We start from the raw sequence: 27,626 nt of genomic DNA on the forward strand, positions 1-27,626 counted from the left end.
CACCCTCAGCAAAAACTAAAAGGGGGAGATGTGGGCCTGACATTGGTCTGAACTTAGGCTTCAGGCTCTGCTAGTGTCTGTGTGAAAGGCAGGCGAACAACTTTCTCATGTTAGCCTGAGAAATCTAAAGGAGGAATTCAAACAAACCTTGGGAAGTGAGAAACCATCTGCAGGTGGTGTTTTTCCAACATGTTTACTGGAAAGAGATGTTTACTAAAGAGTGTAGACGCTGAATAACCAATCATGTTCTTGGTACCGAACTACTCTATAAAAGTAGAATGTAGAAGAATAAAGTTTGCTCTCATCTTTACCATCATGGAGAGTCATGTTGTTATTTCTGTGCCGTCCGAAAACCATAGCAACACTTGACTTCTTTTCTACCGCTTCATTTTCGCACTTTTCTGAAAAGTCAGAAGCAATTTGAGGTCCTCTGTCCAGGAGGAATTCTCAGAAAAGTGCCTGTGGTTTTAAGCTCTGTCCTTTGTGCACAAATATCCCAGAAATGGCCAGAATCACCACCTTTATTTTCTCCTTGGAGGCACTATCCCAGCAGACACTCTGGAAGGGCTGAGGGTGCAAGCTGGGAAGGAACATCAAAAGGAACCAGAATTATTTTCACAAAATCTTTTTTCTTTCTGACCATGCTCATACCTACTTTCTTGCTCTGAGACACTGTGCCCTTTTAATGACTTTTCCATGAGGGAAAAGCCCTGCCTTGGATGAAGTATTGAGTGTTTGTTTACAGGGTGGGATTACTCCTGAGGAAGGGATTTTTCCAGCCTCACGCTTGAGGAGAGCTGAGCAGTGGTACTGGGGAAGCTAAACTGTCAATCTTTTCCACCAGAACAGATCACTAAGCAACTGCAAACTCAGAAGAGGGGTGGGAGGGAATGAAAAAGAGCAGTTCTTAGTCTTGTGCCTGCATATGTTTGTTCCTGGAGTCTCTGAGATGTGTTTGGATTTTTCCTCCCTGAGGCTCAGCGTGCTCAGGATTTTGGTGCAGATTTTCATGAGCTCTTCTGAGCTATCAGCTGTTGGAACGCCTGCCCCAGTCCAGTCTGTCTGTGTTATCCTAGAAATCATGGCTGCTTCATCTTGGTGCAGTTCACACACCTTTTCTGCTTCCTAAAATACCTATCCCAGACATTCCAAAGCATCAGAGAACAGAGTCTCCCACTGACTGGAAAAGCCATTTTGAAGTGAGTGGCCCTTTTTTGGTGACTGTCCCTTTTTCAGGGACAATGAGCTCCACTGTCTCATTTTATAGCATTTTCTCTGTCTACCTGACCTCCTCTGCTGCTGGTGGGTGCAGTGGAATTCATTTCAAAATAAGTTTTTCTTAAGAAGTTGCTGATTTTAATTTAAAAAGATGACATTGACAAATACTTTTCAAATGTATCTCTGTATTTTTGGTGTTTCCTTCAGTTTAGACCTATTTTCAAGTAAAAATGCAGAACTAAGGGCTGGGTTTTCCTAAGAGTGGTAGAGCTGGAATGTTATGGAGAAATGTTCCAGTTATCCCAAATTCAACTATGAATATCCAATATCTCTAGCATTTAAGGAGGACATTGGCAGTTTAGACATACAGAAATTTCAAAAAATAGCATTATTGGGACATCCTGATAGTCTTTCTCTTCCCCATCATAATTCTAGACAGAGCCATGCAGGTAGTTTTCAACAGATGTAATTATTGAAATGTTTTGATCCCCAGTTAGATCAATCCAGCAGTGTGCTCATTCAAGGGGAAAAAATATCCTGGTTTATGGCTGACTGCATCAGCACAGAAATACAGCACTTTATGATCCTACAGGAGTTCCACAGGCTGCCAGGCCATAATGGCCAATTAAACTGGGTTTACAGCTGTTCACTGGGAGCTCAGGGAAGGTTCTCTGTTTCCTGTCAGGAGTGTGTCCTGCATTCCTGCACCCACTCTCCTCCCTCACCTGTAGCTTTCTTGTCATGCCTGCATCTTCTGCTTTTCCTCTGGGCAGGTCCATATTGCATTTTTTGGCCTCAGAGATGTTAATATTGGGAAAGCAACAGGATGGAAGCAGTGAAAACTTGTAAGGCTTAAACAGTGTGTTCAGGAGTGAAGAACCGTGGACTTTTGTGCCTGGAAGGGAAGGAGTGACTGGTTTAGTCTGGGAGCAGAGGAGAATTTAAATCAGTATTCAAGGAGAGCTGACAGACTGGAGATGGGCAAGAGGGATGAAACTGAAACTTCTTACTTTCACAAAAAGCTTCTTAGTTTTCACAAAAAGAAGGAAAGAACAGAGAGTCTCTGAATGACTCCACGAGATGGACAAGTTAGAGAACAGAAAGGAGATGGATTGTGTCTCATCTCTGTATTTTCTTTGAAGATAATGGTATTTTTGTCAGGAGGGAGAAAAGGTTATATTGAAATGGTGAGGAGAATAGAAAGAACATTAGTTCTAACTTCAATGGAATAAAAAAATCAGGTATTGGTGAGTGCCACAGAGAAGGAGAACACAGAGATAAAGTTGTGAGTGGCAGAATTGTGTCTGAGATAAAGGCCTGCTGTTTAAAAGGCTAGTTAAGTGTTGGAATAGGCTATCAAGGCAGATTAGTTGAAAACTGTTAAAACCAAATCTCTTCACATTGGTGTAGGTTATTTTACATTCTTCAGTGGAAAGAGATGGACTGGATGATTTTTTTTCCTCACTGTACTTTCTAGCTCTGCATTTCTGTAACTCTGTCACTCTTTTTAACTCTGGTGGCTTTGATCTGGGTGGTTGTTCACTGTGGAACATGTGGTGAAAGTGGGGAATCTTAGGGATGATGAAGGAAAATGTGCCTCTGGAATTTAAATCCTGATCAAATAGAATTGTACTTAATCTAGGCTTCTTCCCTCAAGCTTTTCTAAATAATCAAGCCTTGTCAGACAAAGTGGTTCATAGCAGTGTCTAGCAGGGTTTTCAGTCCTCTAAAAAACCTTATATATTCCACAGTATTTTTAGCAGTTTCAACTTTAGATTAAAAAGCAGTCAAAAGCACGTACTAACACAGGGTTTAATTGTTTTCATCTGTCTATTGATTAAGTGTTCAAATGTCAGAGTCCCAGAGCAGTGATACCTAGTGCTTGAAAGCTTGATTGAAATCTTCGTACCTTTATTTTTGTAGGACCTTGATGTTGGAGCAAAGAAAGTGAAGCTGTATGTTGATGAGAACCTTGTATTTGATGGTGAATTAGAGAGAGGCTCTGGAGATCTCCTTGCTGACCACAACACCACAATTGACCTTACAGATCACAAGCAAAACACCTCAGCATCTCCCTCAGCTGAGAGGAGAGAAGGAAATGCACCTGCAGGCCCAGACAAGGAAACAGAGCTACATTTTAAATGCTCAGAATCAAACAGTGCTTCACTGAACTGGAAAGCTCTGCCAGAAGAAAATCTTCTTGAGCCTAAGATGAACTCAATCAGCTTTACAAAGAAAAATTTGTCTCAGTTAGAGGATGATCTAAAAGCGTTCCCATCTCAAGTTTGTATAAAAGATGCCAAAGAGGAGGCAGCACCAGCAGCAGTTCCAGAGCACGTTCAGTCTGATGATGAGCTTTGTTTGAGTGAGCAAATGGAAAAGTTAACAGGAAGAAAACTGACTGATTCTGCAGGTGCAATTCCTTCGTGGTTACAGTCATCTTCCCAGGTAACACAGAATAATCAGGTTACTCCCAGCAGGCAGAAGCCTCCGTGGCTTGCTACAGAACCGAATTTCAGCTCAAAATTTCAAACACAGCCAGATGAAATCATGAAAAACTTCTCAGAGCTGATAAGTGAGGATGTCAAATGTCAGAGGCATGAACTGGGAGGACCCAATAATAGAAATGCCACTGGAGATGGGAGATCACAAATGCTGACCAGAAAGGATGCTGATGTGGACTTGGACATTTTTGACCACCTTTCTAACAAAAACTGCTGCAGTTCACAGTACCCTGTGAGTGGAAGGAGAAGTGTCACGTGTGGTAAAAAGCTGGGATTAAACACTACAAATCTTGGAGAAGATGATTCTGCTCTTAAAGGTAAGAGGTCACAATAGCAACCTTAGTACAAGTGCTGATGTGTTCTCTGTTTTGCAGAAGCACAAACTCATTTTAGGTGGGAAGGGACCTGTTGAGATTCCTGGAAGTTTAGACAGGGGATATTAGTTTGGCCATTTGTGATATTTTCCTCATGAGAATACTCAGTCTCTCTCCTGGTCCTACCCCTGATATGAAACACTCTTCAGAATAATTTACATTCTGATTTAGGGGCTTTTAATTTATTTGGAGCAGCTGGAAGACTAAATTTCAGTAGATTATATGCTAAAGATTGACAGGCCTGCAGACAGCAAATGTTTGCTAATATCAATTACAATCTGCAGAAAGATAAAGAAGATTACATCCCACATTTGCAGAGTTTATTTGTGTAGTCACTTCGTGTTTTTCTCAGTGAGAATCGTTGCTCAATATATTTATTCATATTTTTCTTCTCCGCTCATAACTTTACAAACCTCTCCCTCGGACTTCTTGCTTATTTATGAAGAGTTTTCTAATAAATGTAGCTGTTGTCTGCTCTGTGCTGTTGATTATCCTTGTCCTCCTTCCCCAAACCTCCTGTTGGAGATGGAGAATCCAGCTTTGTGCAGTTGTGTTCTGCCTGGGGCAGGATCCAGCAGTGTCCCCAGGGAACAGCAGGAGACTTGTGCCACTTCCCAAGTTCCCTTCTATCCCAACATCTGGCAATCCATGGCTATGAAATTTTTAGGGCATGAGATAATAGTTTTGCCTTCAACAAGTGTATATAACAGAAAAGTAGAATTTCTTACCCACAAGTTCTGCTTTGTCTCTCCTTCCCCCACCTTGCCATTGCTTGGGATATATTTTTGTCTTCCTTTCTCAGTTTCAAGCCATGTCACCCTGACTCCTGGTTTTTGGACCTTCATTCTGAGATGACCTTTGGCATTCTGTAATTCTTGTCATTCAGTAATGTAATTCAAGCATTCAGTGTCTTGTCTCAAATGAAGAGTTTAATACAACAAGGACAACAAGACCCAGAGTATTGGAATAAGATGTTACAGAACTACAAATTGAAATATTGGGGATGATTGAACATCAGAACAATTTACATGAAAATATATCTTGCTGTATATTGAATTTGGGTGTTTACAAGAAAATAAGGGTGACAAGGGACAGAAGATGTGCCTAAATGAAGGAGTGCCAATTCAAATTCTACAAGAGGTACTGCAGGGATTTTTTCCGACATAGGTGAGGGAAATGGTTCTTTCTAAATTTAGAATGTCTGATTTTTTTCCTTGTCTGACCCTCTGTGGAGAAAACAGCAATTTCATCAGTGTATCTGAAGTTATACCTCAAAGAAGAAAAGAATGGGGATATTTGGAATAGGTGCCATCTGCCCTTCACCCACCCCACTCCCTGCAGCCTGTTTCACACATTTTACAGTATCTGTTACATGAAAAACCTTCACATTGTGAAAACCATAAATAAATCCCACCGTGGGAAGTTCTGTTCAGTTGTGAAAATGGAGATAAAATTAGGAATTTCAATGTAAATTGTAAGATGAGGGTTATAATTTTTCAGTGTAATGCCCTCTGATTTTGCTCAGAGCAGGTTGTCCTGTGGTGCTCAAAGCTCCTGATGTGTTTTAGTCCCTGGGAAATTGCAGCCACCCTGCAGCTTTTGTTCTCTCTGCTGTGTGTGCAGGCTAAAGCCATCTTCAAAGCGGAGCTGAGAGGGCTTTAACAACAGGGAAACCTTTTAAAGTGTGTTCCCTGAGATGCTGGATTTTAATTGGCCTGGGGCTGGGAGAAGGGCAGTTCCCAGAGGAGGGTGGGACAAAGGAAGGCTCAGAGGCTCCTGTGGATGTCACAGCGTGGCTTTGGTCACTAAATGGCTCACAAGAACAACAGGAATTAGTGACAGCACGTACAGGCTTGGCTCGAGTTAATGTTGCTATAAAAACATCAATTTTTCTTTGATAACCAGTTTAATGTGCGAAGGAAATGGTGGGAGCACGCTGATCAAATTTGCAAATATCATATAATTTGGTTTATTACGAGTTAAGGAGATTGAAGAACTGCACAGAACGATGAACTTGAGGACTGGAGCAATGGAATGCAATTCAGTAGAATGCTTGCAGGCTCATCTGGGGACTAATAACCAAAAATTAAGTTGTAAGCTGAGTAATCATCAATTGCAAATGACCGAGGAAGAGAAGAATCACGGCTGAGTAGCTGACAGCAGATTGAGTGAAATGCTGGTGTGAGCAGTGATTGGAGCAGTGCACTCCCAGGATGGATCAGCAGAGGCACTTTGGGCACTTGGGAAACCTCAATTTCCCAACGCAGGCACTTGTGAGACCTCGGCTGGAAAACTGCAGCTCTGATCATCCATTTGCAGGAAAGCTGATTACCAAGTGGAACAGATACAGAGGAGAGCTTTTAGAATGATTTGGGAAATGAAGCGAGTGATTGCAGCATGGAAATGTGATTGCTGTTTATAACTGCAGGGAGTTAAAAAAGAGATTAACACAGAGGGAGAAGAAAGGTGGATTTTTTCTATGTAGTCTTGCCCCGAAATGTAGTTTACTAAAGTTTTGAAAGGAATTGTGTGGTGTGTATTGCCATCAGAAGCTGAATTGCTGGTTCAAGACACTCCTGAACCCACAGGGGAGTTAGATGCTTGAGGTGTCATTAATAAACAATGCACTTTAGATTCTTAAAGGAAAAAAGCCACACCCTGGAAGCCTTCAGCCATTGGTGTCTGCTTTTGGGCCACCTCTGCTTTCCTTTCAGAGCTCCACTTCTCCTGTTACCACTCCTTCAAGTAGCCCACAAACCTCTGAAATTCCATTGCACTGCCCTAGATGGGCTTCAGAAGTGGAACCTCTGCACTGTTGGAAGAATTTCATGTTTGAAAAGAAAAGAAGAAAACCCTCCCGAACAAGGAAAGTCAATGGATGTTAAATACTCTGCTGTACTCCGCTCATCCCAAAATTTTCAAGCTTTGACATTTTTAAGGGGTGAATATATGTACAGTACCTTGTCCAGGTGAATTGTGAGGATTGGGATGTATTGCTGGGGATCACTCAGCTCTTGAGTGTCTGTACTGGTAGTGGTGTAAGCAAGAAAGGGATTTACAAGTATCTGATGTTCTCTGAAGTAGGAACCTTTCCTTCATGTCTGCATTTTCCTTGTGGTGCAAGGAGGAGTGGCCAGGTTGGTCTCCAGCCTTTCATTCTGGAAGACAACTCTTCTCCAGGTAGTTTCCCATCTGCTTTAAAATTCTTAATTTTATCTCACGTGTCCCCACTGTAAATGATTATTTGCCACGGGTAGGTTAGGAATATTGCCTCTTTCCAGTATTTCCAAAAACACAGTTAAAAGTTAGTCTTGAGCAGTCGTTTGGGAAAACTTTATTTTGCATTTCACAGCAATTGGCAATTTATTCTTGATAACCATTTGTTTTAGTATCCACCCAAGGACACTGTACAGAAGTAAAATCTGGCCCATGGGCCTGTAACTGTTTAGTACTCCACTTCCTTTTCTTCATTTATTTGAAGAAAATACATGAGTGACTGCTTTATTGAAAATCTTGGTTATTATCTGTTCCTAATTGTTTTGAGATGGAAATGAAGCAGTTCCTGAGTGCAGCCACAGGGAGAACGTGCTTTGCTCCCACTGTGCCCCTCTGTTGTCCTCGCTGCATTCCCATTGGATATCCTCTCATTATCCTCCTTCTGCATCTCACACTTGCTGAAAAGTGGGAGAAATATTTGGACATTACCTGCCTAGAATGCAGTGCTCACCTCATTCTCCCTGTTTGCTGAACCTACTTCTTTTCCCACCACTTTTCTTTATAGACCTGTGGCTCATTTTGAGAGCAAGAACGAGCTTTTCTCTGTAATGCTTTACATTAACCAGTTCATGCATTCCCAGCTGTATGAAAGACCTGCAGAAATGCAAAAGGATGATTTAAACTCTTGTGACAGCCACACAATAAGTATCACTGGGCAAAATTCCCAATTTCTTTAAGGGCTGAGGCAAGAATTCATAGCCTCAAACTTAGCTGCAGTTTGTGCCATGGCAGGAGTTCTGTTCCTCCATAGGTAAAAGTGATTTTGTTCATTGTGTCTGACTGGGGAAGGGAAGTTTTGGGGAAGGGACATGGTGGCCTTCATGACAGAGAGGCAAAATAAAAGTGCTGCTGTCAGAGAATTTCCCAGTGAGGGACACAGCATCATTTTGCAAAGTCAGAGTTGGAGTGGTTTGCTCCCAGTCTTGTTTGTGCATTAAATGCTTTTGTAATGTTGTTTTCAGATGAAGACTTTCTCATCAAGGATGTAGCAACCTCTAGAATGAAGTGGTGCAGTGAGCAGGAACACACTCTGCAGGAGTCCTGGAACTCCTTGGTGAAATTTAATTATTCCCACCGTGGTCGGATCTCGAACATGGATTTTCAAGGGGATATCTTTGATGAGTTTCTTCACCAACAGAAAATCAACCGGCCTGGAGAATTTCAGAGAAAAGAGGGACTACAAACACTACCCAAGAGGCAAGAGGAAGAAAATTCTGTGGAGATACAGGATGGAAGTGATTTTAAAATCCCTGTTTTACCTTATGGGCAGCACTTGGTGATAGACATCCGAACAACGTGGGGAGACAGACATTATGTTGGTCTTAATGGAATTGAAATTTTCAGTTCTAAAGGAGAGCCTGTTCAGATTGCAAAAATAACAGCTGAACCCCCTGATATAAATATTTTACCAGCTTATGGAAATGATCCCAGGATAGTAACCAACCTAATAGATGGGGTGAACCGGACCCAGGATGATATGCACCTCTGGCTGGCACCGTTCACCCCTGGAAAACCTCACTTTGTCTTTATTGACTTTGTGAATTCCTGTCAGGTAGCCATGATCAGGATCTGGAATTACAACAAATCCCGCATCCACTCCTTCCGAGGTGTGAAAGACATTATCATGGTGTTGGATGAGCAGTGCATCTTTAAAGGAGAGATTGCCAAAGCCTCAGGAACCTTGTCTGGAGGTAGGCTAGCATTTCTTATTTTCCTTGTGGAAACAGCAGTACAACACAAACAAAATGCGTTTAGCTTGTTTGTTGTCACTTTCCACTTCAAAGCAAGCTGGCACTTTGTGTGGTGTTTAATTTAAAACCATAATGCAAAGCCCATTAATGCATTCTTCACTGATACTGGGGATTTTAGCAGCATACAGAGCTAATCTCTGTTTTTAACTATGTCTTAGCAACAGGTCTGTGTTTCAATCACATCAGATAGGCACTAGCAATTTCAGAGTTGCAGCTCTTTGCTTGTTTTCACACACGTGGTCTTTTGGAAAAGGTGATTGGGAAGCTTTTCCCCCCATTTTCTATTATGTGTATTTGAAAACTGAAGGAGTTCTCTAGGTTTTTCCATTGTGAAGTATCAGTTTGAGAGTGAAACACTAATTATAGCCACAGTCAGTATTAATTTGCCATGTATTATCTTTAAACACTGCTGCAAATTAAATGCAAAAATGATTTTTCTCTTTCTTTATATTCTTTTTTGCATTATTTCTCCATTTAATCCTGTGTGTTGCCTTCAGCTCCTGAGCACTTTGGGGATACCATATTGTTCACTACTGATGATGATATTCTTGAAGCCATTTACTGCTATGATGAGACAGATGATGGAGAGATGGGAGATTCCAGCTCCCTGAGGTATGAGGAAGAGCTGAAGAGGCCAACAACTGCAGACAGGGAGGGAGATGAGAGACCCTTTACACAAGCAGGGTTGAGAACAGAGGGTCAACAGGTAGGGGCCTCTGTGTTCAAAACTCTCTGTAAATGTCTGTTTGAAACATGGAATTAATGGACTTAAAACTGCAGAAGAACTAACTCAATTATGACTATTTTGAAGATTTTTTTTTTCACCAGATCAATAATTTATACTATTTATTTAAGCCCTAAAGGTCCTCCAAGTGTTGGTTTCTCTGATTAATTAATAAAGCAACTTCTTTATTTACTTGGACACAGACTAGGGGAGTTCTTTATGATGTGGGTACTGCTGAAGGTTTCTGCACTGTTAGTGGTTTTTCCCCCTATAGTTACTCCTATCTTGAGTGGCTGTGCTCCCTGGCACTCCAAACCAAAAGGTTTTATCATAGTTTTCACATTGCTGATTTCTTCCTCCACAAATTAAGGATGTTAAATGAGAAGGGTTTCTTCCTCTCGACTCTCCTGTTATTTTTTCTCTTTTTCTTTCCTGACAACTAGCACTGTCACAGGTTTGGGTGCATTTTGTATAGAAACATCTCTTTTCTAGTCCATGCAGAAGGTATTTCTCTCCTTGGAGGAAGGCTGTATTTCCAAGCACTTGAGCTCTTCCCTGATGCCATTCCAGCCCAACAGTCCTGTATCTGAGCAAAGACCCCTCAGGATTTTCTCAAGACTTTGTGTGGCAGTCTTTGACCTGTTTTCCTTTAAATTTTCTACTTTCTCAGGATCTTCCTGAGCAGCCTCTGTTGCATCAGTGAGGTGGTCATGTTCTAGGGTTCCCACTCTTACTTGTGAGTCTGTCAGGAGGTCCAAAGCTGAATCAATCCAAATTCCAGCTGCTCCAGCCAAAATCTGCCCAGGGATGGTTCCTAAAGAGCCTTGTGTGGTTGCCAAACTGTCCTGTCTTCTTTTTCTGGTGGCTCACAAGACAAAAGGAGATCCAGTGGTTGAATTTGATCTCACTGTTGAGACCACGAGACAGTGGCTTTAACCCTTGCACTTCTGCAGTAATTCTGATCCCATCTTTGCTTGCAGATCTGAAGCTGCTCAGAACCTTGCTCAGTGCAGGATTTCATGAAGACAAAGTGCAGCTGGCCTTTCTTTTCCTGATCACATGTTTATTGTGAGCATTCACAGGATCTCTTCCACAGCAGAAGCTTGGCCCTGGCCTGTCTGGTCCTTGCTCAGACACAGGTTCTGCCTTTCATTTTGCTGTTCATCCCTGATGCCCTTCACACCCCTGGTCTAACTCTGAAACTGCTGCATCAGCAGTGGAATAACAAAAGCTGTTGTGACTGAGCCATTGATCTCCCTGTCACTGGGTATTTGCTGGTACCATCAGGATTTCTGTGGGGGGATGTTTATGCTCCACAATGGCACAGATCCACTGCACAATTTATCTTCCCCAGCCTAACGTTGTCAGACCAGTATTGACCAGTTTGAGCCAGCCCCTGCTGCTCATTCACCTTTATTCCCTGTTGCACATTCAGTAGATGAAGTGATGTGTTTTGCTAAAAACTTTTCCAAAAGCTCTTACAGAAGTGTCTTACTTTTCTGTCAGTGTTATCCATGGCCATCTGTCTGTCAGTGAATTCAGGAATCCTTAATATGTTGATTTTGTAGCAGATCAGACCTGTGGCTACTGCACTTGATCCAACTCTGGGGCCAGTGGTGGCTGCTTAGAGAGGAAGAAAGAACAGCACAAACACAGAGTGGTGTTTCTCTGAAACACTCATTCAGCCCTTAGAAATGTGTCTCACAAGGACTTTTTAACTTATCCTCTATGTTTAATATCCTGCCACAGATTTTTTATTGTTTTAACTCATCCACCAGCTTTTTGAACCCACGTGCACTTTTAAAATTTACAGTGCTGTGTGGCAAGTTTCCCAGCTGAACCTGCATGGCACGAAGAACTTCCTTCTGTTTGTTGTTAGCTTCATTTAATGTTGTCTAGGTTTTGTGTTGGAAGAAACAAAACAGTTATTCCCCACTCCCTTCTTCAAGCCACTTAAGAGATTTATATCCCTGTGTTAGTCTTCTAAATCTTTTCCAGAATGGTTGCTCCTACTTTAGTCATTCCTCACAGGGAAGATGTTGGACAGTGTGGTCTGGTGTAAGACCATGGTAATACTTTCTCCTTTTTATTGCTTTTCCAATAACTCCTGTATTATGGTGGTGTTTTGTTTTAGCCATAAGAATCTAAGAACATAGGTAGCACAATGCTCACTAGCAGAAGTAGTTAAAATAGTAGAAAATGAGACCATATCTGAAAGAAAATATATTGGGCATCAGTGGAATGGAATCATCAGGAGGAGATCTGAGTAGATAAGAAAGGGAGAAAAGAGGTGATAACGTGCCTTGGCACAAATGCTTTATGGTCTGCTAGGGAGAGCATTATTTTGCAATCAGCACACCCAGGTGCCTTTTACTGTGTCCATAGGTTTTGATTTTCAGTGAAGTTGCAAATTTTAATTCCCAGGCTGGTGTTTTAGAATTGCTCTGAGGAGCAGAACTGGTTTGTGAGAGAGGTACCCCCGGTGGGAGGGATTTTCCTCTTCATAGATTCTGTGGGTTTATTTCAGGGCTCATTTCTTGTTCAGTCTCACCTGAATTACTTTGATTCCCCCAGGGACATTTGCTGCCACATGGAGGATATTGCAGTGTGGGAACACACGAGGTCCTGGGGATCAGAGGTTAAATTGCAGGGATCTGATGGAACAGTAGAAGACAAGTGCTGACAAGTCTTTATTTTTCTTGGGTACAGTGTAGATCCATTTGATGCATTGTGGATGACAGGAAGTTTATTTCTAATGATGAATTAAAGAGAAAGAGTCTGGACTTCTAATTTCCTGTTTGGCCTTTTGACTGCTAATGAGGATTGAGCTGATGTTTTTATAGAGCTACTTATAAAAATGCCAAGATTTCATTCTAATCTACTATTATTTATTTTGGAGCCAATACTGGTCTATGTGAAGTTAGGGTTATTTTCTCTGTGTGTAACATTTTACATTTGCCCACAGAGAACAAAATCTGCCATTTTATCCCACATACTCAGTGAAGTGAATTCTATCTGCAATCCTTTGCCATTTTTGTCTTTACTACCCTGATTGCCCCAGTGTGATCAGCAAATTTTGTCATCTGTTTCTTCACTTTTCTGAATAGCACAGGCAATTTTTAATTAGCATTGCCAGAGCACAAGCTTTTGGACAAGTTTGCTTGTTTGTTCTGCCTCTTAATTCTTGAGAAGAAAATGTGGTGGCACTCTCTGGTCTTGACTTCCTTCCAGACTCCTTGTCTCTGCAACAGATTTGCAACATATTGCAAATACAGCATGTTATCACTTGCTGATGGCAATCTGCAGGGGAATAAGTGTGATTTAAGGATTTCAGCCTCTTTGAGAAGAGGTAGCTCACACTATGGAGTCTCCCATTTCACATTTCTATATGCATTAAGCAAAAAACGAACCCAAAATCTTGGCTTTCTAAAAACACTTGGCTTTCTGACATTCTACATTTTGGGTCATGTTTTCCATTATTTGCAGGACAGCCTGGGTGGGGAGGCAGAGGAGAGAGTGATATACAAAAAGAAACAGGTACAAATCTCAGAGTTTGTAAGCAATCAATGTAAGTGTAATACTGAACCTGTTGCTTGCACCTCTTGTCTTTCTTTTTAGGTTCAAGAGCCAGACTCTGTTTCTGAAGGCATACCAAAGGAAACAGGAATATTCACTGGAAAATGTAAGTTCTTACATTTACTTCTTGCTTAACCAGCCTTCCCCCAAATATATTATCTGATTTATCAGAGCTGTACAGCACTTTGTGACAGATGCCAGGTTTGGAATAAAGAAGAGTCATTGAATATTTAAGGCAGAAGCTTTGTTTGCTATGGAATTTACAACATTATATTGTAACAGTTGGCTTTTAATCTCAGAAAAATAACATTAGCCATTTGCCAAGTCCCTGAATGGGATTTCTAATAGCTGTGTCCCTTACCCAGTAATTCTCTCCCAATCCTTTGTATTTATGTAGACTGAATGAATTTTTTAGATTGGATTGACAATAGAAACCCTACAGTAAAGCTAGATCAGTGTTATATCCCTGCTTAAGTACCTGATTTATTATTCTGTACCAAACCAGCTCTCTGTGGGCCTTTCACCTGTTGTCCAGAGGGTTTCTGGATAGCCCAAAAGCTTCAGGAGCAGTTCCTGGTCCTCTGACAAGAATTTCCAGCAGGGTGTTAGGAAATGTTTGTCACTCTGAGTGCAGTCCAACACTGGATTGAGAGGGTTTGGAGTCTGCCAGCCTTGGAGACAGGAAAATAAAATGTCCCCTGGATAAGCTCCTGAGAGCCTTGATGCTGGATTGTTCTGAGCTTGGAGCTGGGTTAGACATCTCCAGAGGCCATCCTGAGTGTCTGTGAAGGAACCCTAAACTCTGGGGAATACTAAATCTGTGTGGATGCTGCTTCAGTGCAGCTTCCCACTGGAGAACAGCCCAATTCTCCTGAGAGCTCCTGCCTGCTTTACCCTGAGCATCTTCAGGCTCAGCACTGCCTTGGGAGTCGGATCTGCTGTCAGTGTAGCCACAGCTCCAGATTTGTCAGCTGACAGAGCTATTTATTTCTTTGGGTCCCTGCAAGTGCTGGTGAGAGCTTACACCCAAGTGAATCTCTGTGTGTACCAAGACTTGATCTGGCTTTTTGGGAGCTGGATGGCTTAAGAGGTTTAATGCTTGTTTGTTTTACAAACATCATGACTACTCATGCTTCTTCAGACATTACCCAACCTGATTATTTGTGGGTTTCTGTAGTGTGTGAAATGAAAGGTATTTGTAATTTACAGGGATGGATTTTTATGGAACCTGATTAGATTGGAATTTTGCTTGTTATATCTGTACATGCTATTTCTCTCGTTTAATTGAGGCATAAAACAGGTGGAACAGGAGATTCATATTCAGCCTTTTGTCCATCCAGCTTTCCTTTCCTGTTTATTTTCTGGAGATACAGCCTAATCAATATTTCTGCTTCTCACTGATGCTGTCCAATGAAAATGCTTCCATTCTGAAGTGTCCAGTTCTGATGTGAAGAAAATAACTTAAAAACATTAGTAAACCAAATTTTTCTTTGCTCTAACTGTGAGTAGGTGTTCTCTAAAAATGTATGGATTTCTGAGAGGCTGGATTTATATGAATCTATACAGTCACTTAGCTGGTGAAAGATGATGGATAAACCTCAGACTAATGGGTCTTCTCTGTGTCTGCATAATCACAAAATCTGTCATGTAAGTGCTTCAGTGTGTCCCTGGCTGCCTGTCAGTGTGCAGTCCCAGTAATGAGGCACTTGGGAACGTGCTGGATCAGCAGTTGTATCATTTCAAGTGAAGAAGGTGTTCTGACACAGACTAAAAGAAGCTGCTCTTACATGGAGCTGGACAAACAGAGCAGGAAATATCCAATTCCAGCATATAAAGTTATTTAATCTGTACAAAATATCCATGCTGCTGGTCACTGGGGTTTGCACTCGTGTTTATGTTGGCTCATTGCTACAAACCATTAAGTTTACAGAGACATTAAATTTATCTTCCTTTATGTAGGCCTGCAACTGAACTTCACCATGACCTGGGGAGACTCTTATTACCTGGGACTGACAGGACTTGAAGTGATAGGAAAGGATGGTCAAGCATTAAAAATCAATGCAGAGCAGATGTCTGCTTCACCCCAAGACTTAAATGATCTTCCAGAGTACACAGGAGATTCCAGAACGTTGGAAAAGTAAGTAACCAAAGACTTGGGATGCATTTTACATCAGATTTTCTAAAGTAACATTTCTATAAGCTTCTGTTATGTTAACACATGTTAATGTGAACATGATTTTCATCCCATCACTGCTCATTCTTGGAATTCACAGGCTGTCCAGGAACAGCTTGTTGTAGAAACATGAATGAGATGTTTCCAAAAGATGGTGTTTGAGCTGGGAGATGGGAACATGCCTGGTTGGTATTTCTGCCAAGGACTTTCCAGGAAGGAATGTGGGTGTTCTGTAGCATCTGTCTGTGCATATTGAGTGATATTTATGCAGGATTTATGGATAATTTCAAGGAAAACTTTCACGTTAGCAGAGAGTGAGGATGTGTTGGGAAAATGCACCAATAGGTGCCATTCTTTTGGCCATTTTGCAGCACTTTTTTTTGGCAAATCTAATGAAGTTTTATTCATTGACAAGTATATTTCCTAAGATTAACTTGTGCATCTAAATGGCAGCAGTGTAGAAATTACAGGCTGGAGATCTGGAGAGGACTTGGCATTTGGATATTATTGAAGCTGCATCCTGTTGTTTCTGAGTCATCTCTCCATTTTAAAGGGTATTTTTGGTTGTAATCCTGTCTTGCTGGCTTGTTTATGGGCTGAGACCAGGTTTATGAATTAGGACTTGTCTTCTCAAAGGCTCTGGAGTCTTCCTTAGAACGTTGTATTTATCTCCATGCACACTAACTCTGTTGTTTGTAATTTCTGCTAATCTGATGCAGATATCAGCCTTACTTTGTGTAATTCCTTGTTCCTTCTGCCATCTTGTATGAAAATCTCCTCTGTAGGCAGTTGCTGATCTAAGGAATCTTCCCATGGTATCCCCTGTGATGAACAGATTCTGGTGGGGGAGTCTCTCCAAACCCCACCCTAATGGACCCAGATGCAAAGAATTCCTTTACCTTTTTTGTTGGTGCCTTCTCCTCTCTGAATGCTCCTTTTGCAGCCTAGTGATATGTTGATCCTACAGAATTTCTGGCAAGCTTTCTGCCCCTGATGTGTTTGAGGGATTTTATTTATTGTATCTTTTGCTTGCTAGCCTTCAGACTCTTTTTTTGGCCTGTGCATACGCATTTAACCTTCCAGAGTTTATGAGTCTATCAATTTAGGGCTTTTTTGATCATGAATTTTGCTGAAAGATAGCCCATAACAACTTTGTTTATCCTGCTACTGAGCCAGGCTGGCTCTGAGTTTTCAAGTCCTCCTTCTTTCTAACATCTTTCTTAGTAAGTGGGTTATATTTTTAATTTTTCTTTTTTTCTTTTTTCTTTTTTTTTTTTCTTTTTTTTTCCCCCAATCTTGATTGTTTTGCTGGAGAACTTTTTTGGGCACAAGATATAGAGGCTCTTTTGGCTCTGGATATTCCTGCAAGCATGTTGAATTTGAGTACATTGCAGTGCTCTCAACTGTGGCTTTTGGAATAGGTCCCGTGTACTATTCAGGACCAAATCAAGAATTATCTCTTCTCTCATGGACTCCCTAATAAGTTCCTCTGTGAAAGAGTCATTATTCAAATCTTTTTCTTTAAGGAATTGCCAAGTCTGGCACTCATTCTTCCATTAAACTTTTAAATAAATAGTAAGTATAGACTTACTTTTTTTGGCAGTGTACCAAAGTAGTTACAGTGGAAAATGAATTCATATTCTCCTTTACTCCATCTTTGTACGGCACAGTTTGTGGTAGAAGAATATAATATCACAAAATACCAGCTTTAACTTTATTTAGTCAGCCTGAAGTCTGTGCTGTCATGGAAAGACATTGTCCTGCTGGTTGGGAGCTTTTTAAAATAACAGGGATGTGGCTAATTGTGTCCACGAGGGATGTGAGCAAAGCCTGGTCCTGCTCAGGGTTATCCAGCTGCCATCCAGCTCCTCCTGGCATCCAGCAGAGCTGTGTTGGCATAGAAACCCCTGCAGGGTGCCAGACACGCTGCTTTGGGCGTGGAGCTGGCTTAATAAATGATATTGTGGCTGGCTTTGAGTTCTGCCTTCAGCCACTTTGCTACAAAGGCACTTGAGCTTTCCTGTCCCTGTTCACACAGGGAAAACCTAAGGGTTTTGCTGTTTTGCCTTAAGCAGACCCAACTAAAGAAAATACTGGTTTTTTCTCCCCCCACTGCCTTTGGTTCAATACTTGCATGCTATTTTTGATGTTTTCTGTGCTTTTAATTGCATGCACAAGGACACGAGAGGCCCTGGAAGCTGGAAGTGGCATCTAGAATAAAATGAACCCTAGGAAAGTCCCTGCCTTTGATGAGAGAAGCCAGCTTTTCCCTTTGTGCAGCTAATGGACTTTTCTCTTTGTAGGTTAATAGATGGGACTAATATCACAGAGGAGGATGACCATATGTGGCTCATTCCCTTCTCTTTTGGAGAAGATCATCTGCTCACAATCCATTTTGATAAAACTGAAAGTATCGCAGGGCTCCGCTTTTGGAACTATAATAAATCTCCAGAGGATACCTACAGAGGGGTAAGTAAAAGAAAAGGAGCACTGCCAGCAAAAATATACAGCAGTGCATTGGAAAATTGGTACTGTGATGAATGAATATAGCTGCCTTAATGGAACACCATAAATCTTTCTAGATTGTCTGAGGCTGAATTTTGTGGCAGGTATAATGCATTCCTGTCTCCACAAACAGCAGATAGTAAAAAAAAAAAAAAAGAAAAAGCCAGAGATGGTTTAAAGAACTCTTCACAGCTGATTTTTCTAAGACACATACAATAGCACATATTATTTTCAGGATATATGATTCTGAAGTGGTATCTCAGTATCTTGTATCTAGACCTACTATATGATTCTGTATTTCCTGAAATGCAGGGAATGATATGAGGGAAACTTTTTCAAAGGAATTCTGTTTAGTTCAGGTTCAGAAGGCCCCTCACTCAGTACTGCCTTTTCCAGGAAGAGTCTTTTGAAATATTAACATTTAATAAATGGAAAGTTGCCACCTTCAAGCAGTTTGACTAAAATAAATTAGCTAAAATTGTCTAACATAAATCCTCTCTTATTTGCAAATTGCCTGGTTTATATCTTTTTTTCTGTACTAAATTGTTGGGATTGACAATTGACAGCTGATAGAGATAATTTTTCACCTTTTCACTCTGAGTTTGGCTGTCCCTCCTTTTCCTGCTGTACTTACACGTGTAATGATAATAATAACCAAACAGAGCTTGCTGTTCATTGCACAGAAAGTTTAGGAATCCACCTGCTCCCAGATTTTCCACTCCAAAAGGCAACTGTTGCATTCTCAATGTCCAAATTCAGACCATAAATAAGAATAAAAATGTTATAACATTATAAACTGGGGAGATGACGAAAAGGATCTTCCAATTAAATCCCAACTGATCCAGAGATTTGAACAGAGACCCTGATTTTGTGCTCCATCACATTTGCCCAGCACATTTGAAACATAGGAGGGTTCTGGAGCATTTTGAGCATTACCATCTAAATATAGCCCCTGTACAAATGAGGGGTTTAATGACACTTGTGTCCTGATTTCTGCTGGGATAGAGTTAATTGTCTTCCCAGGAGCTGTGTTTTGGATTTAGGGTGATAATAATGTTGGTAACTTACTGATATTTTAGTTGTTGCTGAGCAGTGCTTGTTAAATCTCTAAAATCTAACGTGGAATTTGGTCTCTGGAGGCCAAACCAATTAAAAAAAAAAAAAAAAAAGAAGAAGAAGAAAGGTGTATTTTCAGCAATTTACTTGGCTAGGTAGGAAAAAGAAGTGAGTCTGATACAGGTGTCTACCTGCATGAATACTGCAAGTCCCATAGGAGTTAGTGGATACCACTTAAAGGAGGAGCCCATACCTGCAGCCTTGTAGAAGGATAAAATAAATTGTTTGGAAAACAAAAGATGCAAGGGCTGCTGGGCCACAGGAAAGGAGGTTTTAGGCTGCAAACCCAGGGCATCCTGACATCTGTCTCTTGAAGTATTGCTGCTCCTTCTAGGAAGCAGTCCCTGGGTGTGAGGTGGAATGATTTGTTAGGCAGCTGCAGGCTGGGGGATTCTATTCACAGCTTCAGTGTGAGAGGGGAATGGCAGTGACTGTCAGAATGAAGACTCGGCTGCTATTTGCAGCTCTGTGAAAAATCACCTTGTGAGAGCTTTGTTATGCCATTTGTAAAATGCAATATGTGATGGCTGAGTGCCTCCTCAGATGATGAGAATTACTTAGAAATGAGGGCTGTAAAGGGCACATAAATATAAGCAGCTGGGGTATAATAGGTAAGATTCCATCTGTAACTCTGCAGACTTCCCATTCACTGCGTGTTTCCGTTTAGGAAAGTGGATTTCAGTGGATTTCTCACTTCCTCTTCTTGGCCTGGCAGACTTATTCAGCTGGAAAGCAGCATGCAGAAGAGTTTCTCATATGAAAAAAAATGTTTCCTTTATTTGGTCCCAAGTGTATTAAAGATGAAGCCAGAAATAGTTATTTCTCCACATTGGTAGTCATACAAACATTCCCACCTAATTAATCTTCATGGAAATGAACTGAGCCCCCTCCAGTGTAGCACAAACTGGTGCTTAGTGAAAGACCCAGGGCAGTAAATGCTGCTTGTGATGAACATTAAGTTATATTTAACATATCAGAGAGCAAGGTGCAGTGATTGATTGTTGCTGGTGATTGAACTGTTCTGCCATCATGGATACAGCTCCACAGCTGCTGGGGGAGGGCAAAGGGGCCAGGACTCCTGCATTATCTGAATAAAGGTGCCTGAATTATTCACTTTGATCTCCAGAGGTTGGATAAGGTGTGCTGGCATCTCTGAGGTGGTCACAGCTCAATTATCTCTGTCTGGTACAGGCGCCTTTTCTTTATTCCTGTGCCCTGGGGTTCCACACAGCACTGCTTGGCAGAGGAGTTTGTGTGAACCTGGAGAAATCCAAGTGCCACCTGCCACAAAGATAAACAGAACTGCTGAAATACAGGCTGCTGGAAAAGCAACAGAAACACCAAAATCTGCTCTGGAGAGAGCACCAGGCCGTGGGATTTCTGGAAGGTGCCCCCAGCCAGGGCTGGGCAATCCCAGCTGGTTCAGCAGAGCATTCAGGAGCATGGTGTGTCCTCATCATGTCTCCCTTTGTGACAGGGACTGACCTGAGAGCTGAGCCCTCCTGTTCTCTTAGTGTGTGTAAATATTGCTGCAGGCCCAGGAACCAGGGGATTGTTTAGGCTGGGAAAGAGCTGTAAGGTCAAACTGTGAACCTCACACTGCCAAGGCCAGCCCTGACCCTTGTCCCCAAATGCCTCATCTACACCTCTGAAACCCCTCCAGGATGGGATCTCCAGCACTTCCCTGGGCAGTCTGTGCCAATGCTTGACCACCCTCTCTGTGAAGAGGAGCAGCTTCAGTTTGCTGAGATCTAGTGCCATGCAGTAATTACAGGATCTGTCAATTCTTTTTTTAGTCTTTTCCCCCCCAAATCCCCAAACCTGAGCCATCCCCATCAGTGTCAGTGATGACATGGACACTATGGATTGCAGCTGCTGTCTGCTGGGTTAGGCTTTCTTTTGCCAAAGGAAGTCACACTCTAGAGAAATGAAATAAATACAGCTAAATAAAATTATTTCAGTCTCTGGAGTGAATAGAATTGTTTGCAATTATTTTAATGTAAATCATGTCAGGTAATCTTTTGTTTTGTTCTTTTAAACCAGGCTAAGATGGTCCATGTGGTGCTGGATGGGCACAGCATCTCCCCCACGGAGGGCTTCCTCATCCGCAAGGGACCGGGCAACTGCCACTTCGACTTTGCTCAGGAAATTCTCTTTGCTGACTATCTACAGCCCCGGCCAGCTCCAAGAGTGCCCAGGAGGTAAAGCAGGATGTCTTTGTTGTCTGAAACACGTGGTTTCTCTTCACTGTTGCAGTGTCGTTTCCCATTCCCTGTTGGAGCTGACTCTGTGAGGCTCCTGGATGGAAACATGGAGCACTTGGAGCAGGGCTTCACTTGGTTTGACCAAATTTGACCGAGGTCTGAGCAGAGTCTGGGTCATCATCACAGGTGGAGGCGTGGGGTGGTGTCTGTGGAGGTTTAGTTCTTTGGGTTTGTTCTCTTCTTTTCTGAATGAGCCAAGGGTACATAAAAAACCAGGTTTGTCTTGGTTTTGTTTTGCAGGGTTCCTTCAAGGACACTGGAACAAGCCAGTATGGACTATGAAGCACCATTAATGCCCTGTGGTTGTATCCTTCCCTTCATCTTCCTTGTCATATGGAATATTTTAGAGTTACATACCATAGTTAGCAGTCCTGAGCCTTTTGAATCCAACAATTTCGGGTGCTTTAAGGTATTAACAAGATACCAAGAATATGAGAAAGGCTTCCATAAAGAATGGCTTAAGAATAAATCAGTGAAACATCATATATGAATATGTGGCCTGTTTTCAGATCCTTTGGTAGCTTTTTCTCCTGAACTGCAAATAAGAGTGTCTGACCTTGTGGGCTGCACAACCATTTTTCAAACTGCAGATTAAATGGTCTGTTAGGACAAAGCTTTTGTATTGATATTTTCCTTAATAGCATTTTGCTTTTTAGTTATTTTCCAGTTCCAGCTGCTGACGAGTTGGGGTGATCCCTACTACATTGGTTTGAACGGGCTGGAGTTGTTCAATGAACACGGAGAGCAGATCTTGCTGACTGAGAACAGTATCCTTTGCACACCCAGCACCCTGGCCCTGCTGGTGCACACTTCACTCCCTGGAAAATTGTCACAGGGCATCACCTCCACATTGCCAGGTTGTCCCGTGGGATTAACTCTGCTTCTTTTTCCCTGTATTTGAATAATGAACCTCTTTTCCATGAGTTTTTATGGGTTCTGTATGCTTCTAGAACATTTCTTCCCTCAATGGGATGCACCAACAAAGCAGGACAAAGTTAGAGAAGGGAAGGCTTGAGAAGGGTGTGGTATTTTCCACTTTTGATATTTCTTCTGTGGTGGGGAAGGACCAGAAAGTTTGCTGAGCTGTAAATTCATAAGAAAAGATTGAGCTCCATGCTTTTTTTAAATGGAATCTTTCATTGTGCCTCAAGAAAGAAATTTTTCATAACTCTTGTTCTGGAGATTTAGGCTGTTCTAGATACTTCATGCAGTCATGAAGATCGGGGCTGATAGTTTGAGTTTGATTCAGAGTTCCCTGGATATCCAGCAGAGGGAATGGAGGGCATGTTGGGAAGATTGATGTTCATCAGGGTTACACTTTGTGCCCTGGGCCAGCTGAAGTCTTCTAAGAGCTGAAAGCTTCATACTCCAACATACAATTCCCATAGTTCAGCTACATGGAAGGAACATTTCTTAGCCTGGAAAGAATAAATAGCACAAATGCTGCAGGAATTGTTTATCTCTAAGGATTCTCACTGCCTAATTAACAGGGAATTCAATGAGATAAAGACTTTTCCCCAAGTGCTGTTTTGATTTGTATCTTGTATGATACACCCTGAAACATTTATACTGGACAAGAAACACTTTGAAATTGAGAAGTGATAACAAATTGTCTTTTAAGAACCGGGGATCTTTAACTGACCTGGTACAGCTCTACAGTGCAAAACAGTGCCAGGCAAAGAATCCTCAGCTCCTTTTCAATGCTCACCTGTTCCTGCCTGGGCAGCTGTGTGTGGGATGTATTAGGATGCCAGAAGAGCTTATTTGTCTTAGTGCAGTATTTAATGTGATAATTCACTACCGAATCAAGCTTTTCTTAAATACTTGAGGCATTGCTGGGCCATTCCTTCAGTTCTTTATAAATACTTACAGACTTCTAGAAAGCAGGACAGGGGGAAATGAATGTCCCTCAAGCTCAGGATTCATAATTCTGAAGACAGTGCTATCCATCCACGTTTCTTTGCATGCCTTTAACATTCATATATGTTTTTAATGTTCTTTTAAAGAGAAAATCTGGTTGCCTGTTCAATGGGGCTTTAATCTTGCCCTCTCAAAGAAATGAAAAAAGGTTTTATTACTGATTTTTACCACAAACCTTGGGAAACTCAAGCAAAACCTAGTTTGACTGATGACTGCCTCCTGCAGAGACACTCTTCTTGAGATAGATTTTTGTATGAGGAATTTGCAGAAGTTTATGATAAAAATATGGGACTTTTTCACCAAAAAGCTGGGAAGTGCCTATTCCTGATAATGGAACTTTATTGATGAAGTCATAAGTGCATATTTGAGAATAAATTAAATGCAGCTAGTTACTTGATTCCTATTTTTAGAATAAATTGGAATGCCAGAATATCTAAGGGTTGTCCCAAGTTCCTCAGCTATGCAGTCCTAGGAGTACTGCTGTAGTGGTGAAAACTCATTCATGGCAGTGGGAAGAGCATCAACTTTTAAACAGGGTGTTTCTGAAATATCCCTTTTTGGGTTATTTATGCTTAAAGGTTTTTTTCAGATATTGCTGCTTTTCCAGATAGTGTCAATGTTTTGGATGATGTGTCTGGAGACATCCGGACTCCAGACAAACTGATTGACAGAGTGAACGACACCACTGACGGCAGGCACATGTGGCTGGCACCACTTCTCCCTGGTTTGGTACATTTTCCCTTTTCTTTCTGTTTTACTCATGTGTGTGGATGGAACTGGAAGTGTGGAGGAAAGGGGGAGCAGATAGAATCCATGGCTAAGTTTGATATTAGTGACAGATGTTAAATCGCTGCTTTTTAGAAGTTGTTTTTATTGCAGCCTCTCTGGGCAGCAGCAGTGGAGGTTCCCCAGGTTTGTAACCTCCTCTCCCCATGGGGCAGCAGCAGAAGATTTTCCAGAGATGGTTTTTGAGTCACTGGGACAAAGATACTGATGAGGGAGTTCTGTGCAATAAACACCTTTGTGGTGCTTCTATGTTCATTTTTACAAAATGCAATGAATGTTGTTCCAGGAGTGAGAAATTATTTTTTAATCTCATTATCTGTGTTGAATTCAAATTCGTAGATTAGGGATGGCAGACTTAGTATTTCATGTCCTAAGGCCACAAATGATTCAGCCCTTTTACAAGTCCCATGTTTAATAGCTGGGATATCAAAAATCTAAACAGGAAAAGTAGATAAACTTAGATAACTTCTGACCTTGTTTTGGGAAAGAACATTTTTTAGAGGGCTGCAATGAACATAATTAAGGTGGTTTTATTTCTTAGAATGTATTTAAAAAGAAAACAAAGTATAAACCTGACCTGTGGTAAGTTATCACGTACTGTGTTGGCAAAATCCCCACTCCAGATGTTGCAGTTATTAATTAGAATATCAAAAGCGAGGAATTGTGAATTTATATCACGAAGTGTTGTAATGAAGGGCTATAATTAAGGTAAAGCTTTTAAGTATCCTTGGGAATAGTGAGCACTTGCATTTCCTAGGAAAGTGGAAGGTCTGTGTGGTGCTGGAGGCTCCTGCTGTGTAGATCCCATCTTGAATCCTGGCTATTTGATGGGATGTTCAGATGTCTCTTATAGCAGGATGACTGATTGATTTGACAGCCATCTGAGTGTGCTCATGTCCTTACAAAAGACATGCTTGCAGAGGCTGTTTCACTTGGGATAAAGGAAAATAACAGGCCCTGGAGTTCTCTCTCTTTGTGTTGCTCTGCCTGACACCAAAGTACTGCAGAAGAGCACAAAATACCAGTATTAAAGGGTAAATTGATAATGTGTGAAATGCAGGAGGCAGAAGTGATTTAATGGTGTTTTCTGTCCTTGAACTGTAACAAATTGCACCTCTGTAAGATCCACAGAGCACTTTCCCCCTCCATTTTGGGATGGTTGTTGAGGGGGAGGTGCTGGATGGAGCAATCAGCCCATTGATGCTCAGCCTCTGGAGCTGGGCTGCTGAACCAGAGCTGTGAATGCTCTCATCCTCAGTGCAGGCTGCTTGGAAAGCTGCATTAACTCTTTGATGTGTTGGAAGCTTCAAAGCTTGAAGGGAATTGGAATTACAGCCTTTCTTTTCCTTCCTAAATGTCTTTTCCTTTTTAATTCTAAAAGCGGTTTTCCTTTCAAATTCATTTCTTACATAAGCAGAATCTGAATTATTGTTCTCCTGTTACTGATTGTCATTTTATTTCTTTGTTTGAATGGATTTTTAATCAAATATATCATTTGCTGTGGGTTAAGAGTTGTTGTTGGAGACAATGTTCCAGTTGTCTCATGGAAAATTTCTATTGATCCCATCTACCTTTCTTTCTTCAGTAAAAAAAAACCCAGCATAATGATTTAATATCACCTACAGTATCTTCTCTAGTACATCAAAGGATTAAAACTTCAGAGGATGCTAAAGATGAAGCTTAAGATATGTTGATCCAAAGTTGATATAGTGGCTCATAAAAGGAAAAGCATGGAATTAACTGTAACAGGCAAGATTGGTTTTCTGCCTGCCTAATCTTTGGTCTTACCATCTTGACATTAACGTCACTGAAAGGCAGATGAATAATACCTCAAGCAGTAATTGTTTAGCAAGCATCTGGAGGATTGTCTCTAAATTCTTGCTAGTATAACTTACACAAAAATTGCAAAGTTTCTGCAGTAGCTTCCACGGTATACAGGGGAAGTTTTACTCTTGCAGATAGAAAGGTGGGTTCCATTTGTGTTTGGTAGAAAGAGATGGAATGGAATAGAATAAAGTCATTGATTCACAGAGTGGTTTGATTTGGAAGGGACCTTAAAAATCATCCAGTTCTAACCCCCTGCCATGGGCAGGGACACCTTCCACTGGCCCAGGCTGCTCCAAGCCCTGTCCAACCTGGCCTTGGGCACTGCCAGGGATCCAGGGGCAGCCACAGCTGCTCTGGGCACCCTGTGCCAGGGCCTGCCCACCCTCACAGGGAACAATTCCTTCCCAGTGTCCCATCTAACCCTGCCCTCTGGCAGTGGGAACCATCCCCCCTTGTCCTGGCACTCCAGGCCCTTGGAAATTGTCTCTCCACCTTTCTCACAAGCTCCATGCAGAGTAGAACAGAACAGAGGAGGCACCAGCTTGTCTTATCCCTAAGGACATGTCTGTGTTTGGTTTATGAAATACTCATTAAAAGTTTCTCTATCCCCCTCCTCCATTTCCTAGGCAGTTCAGGATGACAAGGATGCTCTGGATCTCATCTTCTGTGCTTTTGAGAGCAGCTGTAGGGTAGAGCCAACATCTGGGAATTATCAGCAGGGATGATAGCTAAACATCCATCCTCAGCATCACTTATCTCTCCTCCAGCTATATCTCTTTAAATATGAACCTCTTTTGATGTAACATGCATGAGAATTCGATTTCTTTGGGGAATTTGTGCTGTTAAATATGAATTAATTCCCTTTTACAGGTGAATAGGGTATATGTCATTTTTGATGTACCTACTACCGTGTCAATGATCAAGTTATGGAATTATGCCAAGACACCTCAGAGAGGTGTGAAGGAGTTTGGTGTAAGTAATTTTCCTGTGCATTTTGCATGTCCTGGTGAGTCAGCTGGCTCCTTTCTGTACGTGTTCTCACAGTTTGCTGAAGTGTGATTCCATGTAATCTCAAAGGATGGGATTCATCTCATTTAACTCTGCATTTAATATTAAAATGACTAATCTATGCCAGTCATCTGTCCTCCCTTTTTTTTGTCCAGGGAAAGAAAACTTTATCTGGTTTTTGTCTTAGATAATTGCCTTAAGACAGGATAACACTTGCCTTTTTCCACTGACTGTAGAGTAGGCCTGGAAGACTAGTTTGAACTATACACCCAAGTTTTAGACAGCTGAAGTGAGGTGAGATTCATTAATTCCCAGATTTAAGAGTGATTCACTCCAATGAATAGAATGGCAATTATGTAAAACACGAAATACATTTTTAATTACCTACTTGAAAGCTGCATTAAAAAACATCAGTGACAGGATAAAAAACTTTGGGAGGAAAAGAAAAATCAAACTCCAGCAGTGAATAGAGAGAAATGGAAGTTTTAAGGAACAACAACTAAATGATTGGATTTGTGAAACAAATAGGGCAAAATGCTTTCTAGTTAATTGCTAGAGACAACTACAGAAAGCAAGGCCTGATTTCTGGATGGATTTTTGGTTT

The 27,626-nt window shown here is 41.4% G+C and overlaps 1 protein-coding gene across 11 annotated transcripts in view; it reads left to right on the forward strand.

Annotated features, from left to right (window-relative positions):
* Window positions 1-27,626, forward strand: part of KATNIP (katanin interacting protein) — a 61,052-nt gene that overhangs the window by 28,079 nt on the left and 5,347 nt on the right. For all 11 annotated transcript variants that reach the window (XM_063414201.1, XM_063414204.1, XM_063414200.1 and 8 more), the window contains 11 exons: window positions 3,142-4,039; window positions 8,335-9,063; window positions 9,621-9,829; window positions 13,466-13,529; window positions 15,383-15,560; window positions 17,900-18,065; window positions 21,261-21,418; window positions 21,722-21,786; window positions 22,138-22,248; window positions 23,991-24,130; window positions 26,885-26,986. In XM_063414201.1, coding sequence (XP_063270271.1) covers window positions 3,142-4,039; window positions 8,335-9,063; window positions 9,621-9,829; window positions 13,466-13,529; window positions 15,383-15,560; window positions 17,900-18,065; window positions 21,261-21,418; window positions 21,722-21,786; window positions 22,138-22,248; window positions 23,991-24,130; window positions 26,885-26,986 — 2,820 coding nt within the window. The remainder of the gene's footprint in view (window positions 1-3,141; window positions 4,040-8,334; window positions 9,064-9,620; window positions 9,830-13,465; window positions 13,530-15,382; window positions 15,561-17,899; window positions 18,066-21,260; window positions 21,419-21,721; window positions 21,787-22,137; window positions 22,249-23,990; window positions 24,131-26,884; window positions 26,987-27,626) is intronic.

This window comes from Prinia subflava, chromosome 17 (assembly GCF_021018805.1).
Source record: "Prinia subflava isolate CZ2003 ecotype Zambia chromosome 17, Cam_Psub_1.2, whole genome shotgun sequence".
NCBI classification, from domain to species: Eukaryota; Metazoa; Chordata; class Aves; order Passeriformes; family Cisticolidae; genus Prinia; species Prinia subflava.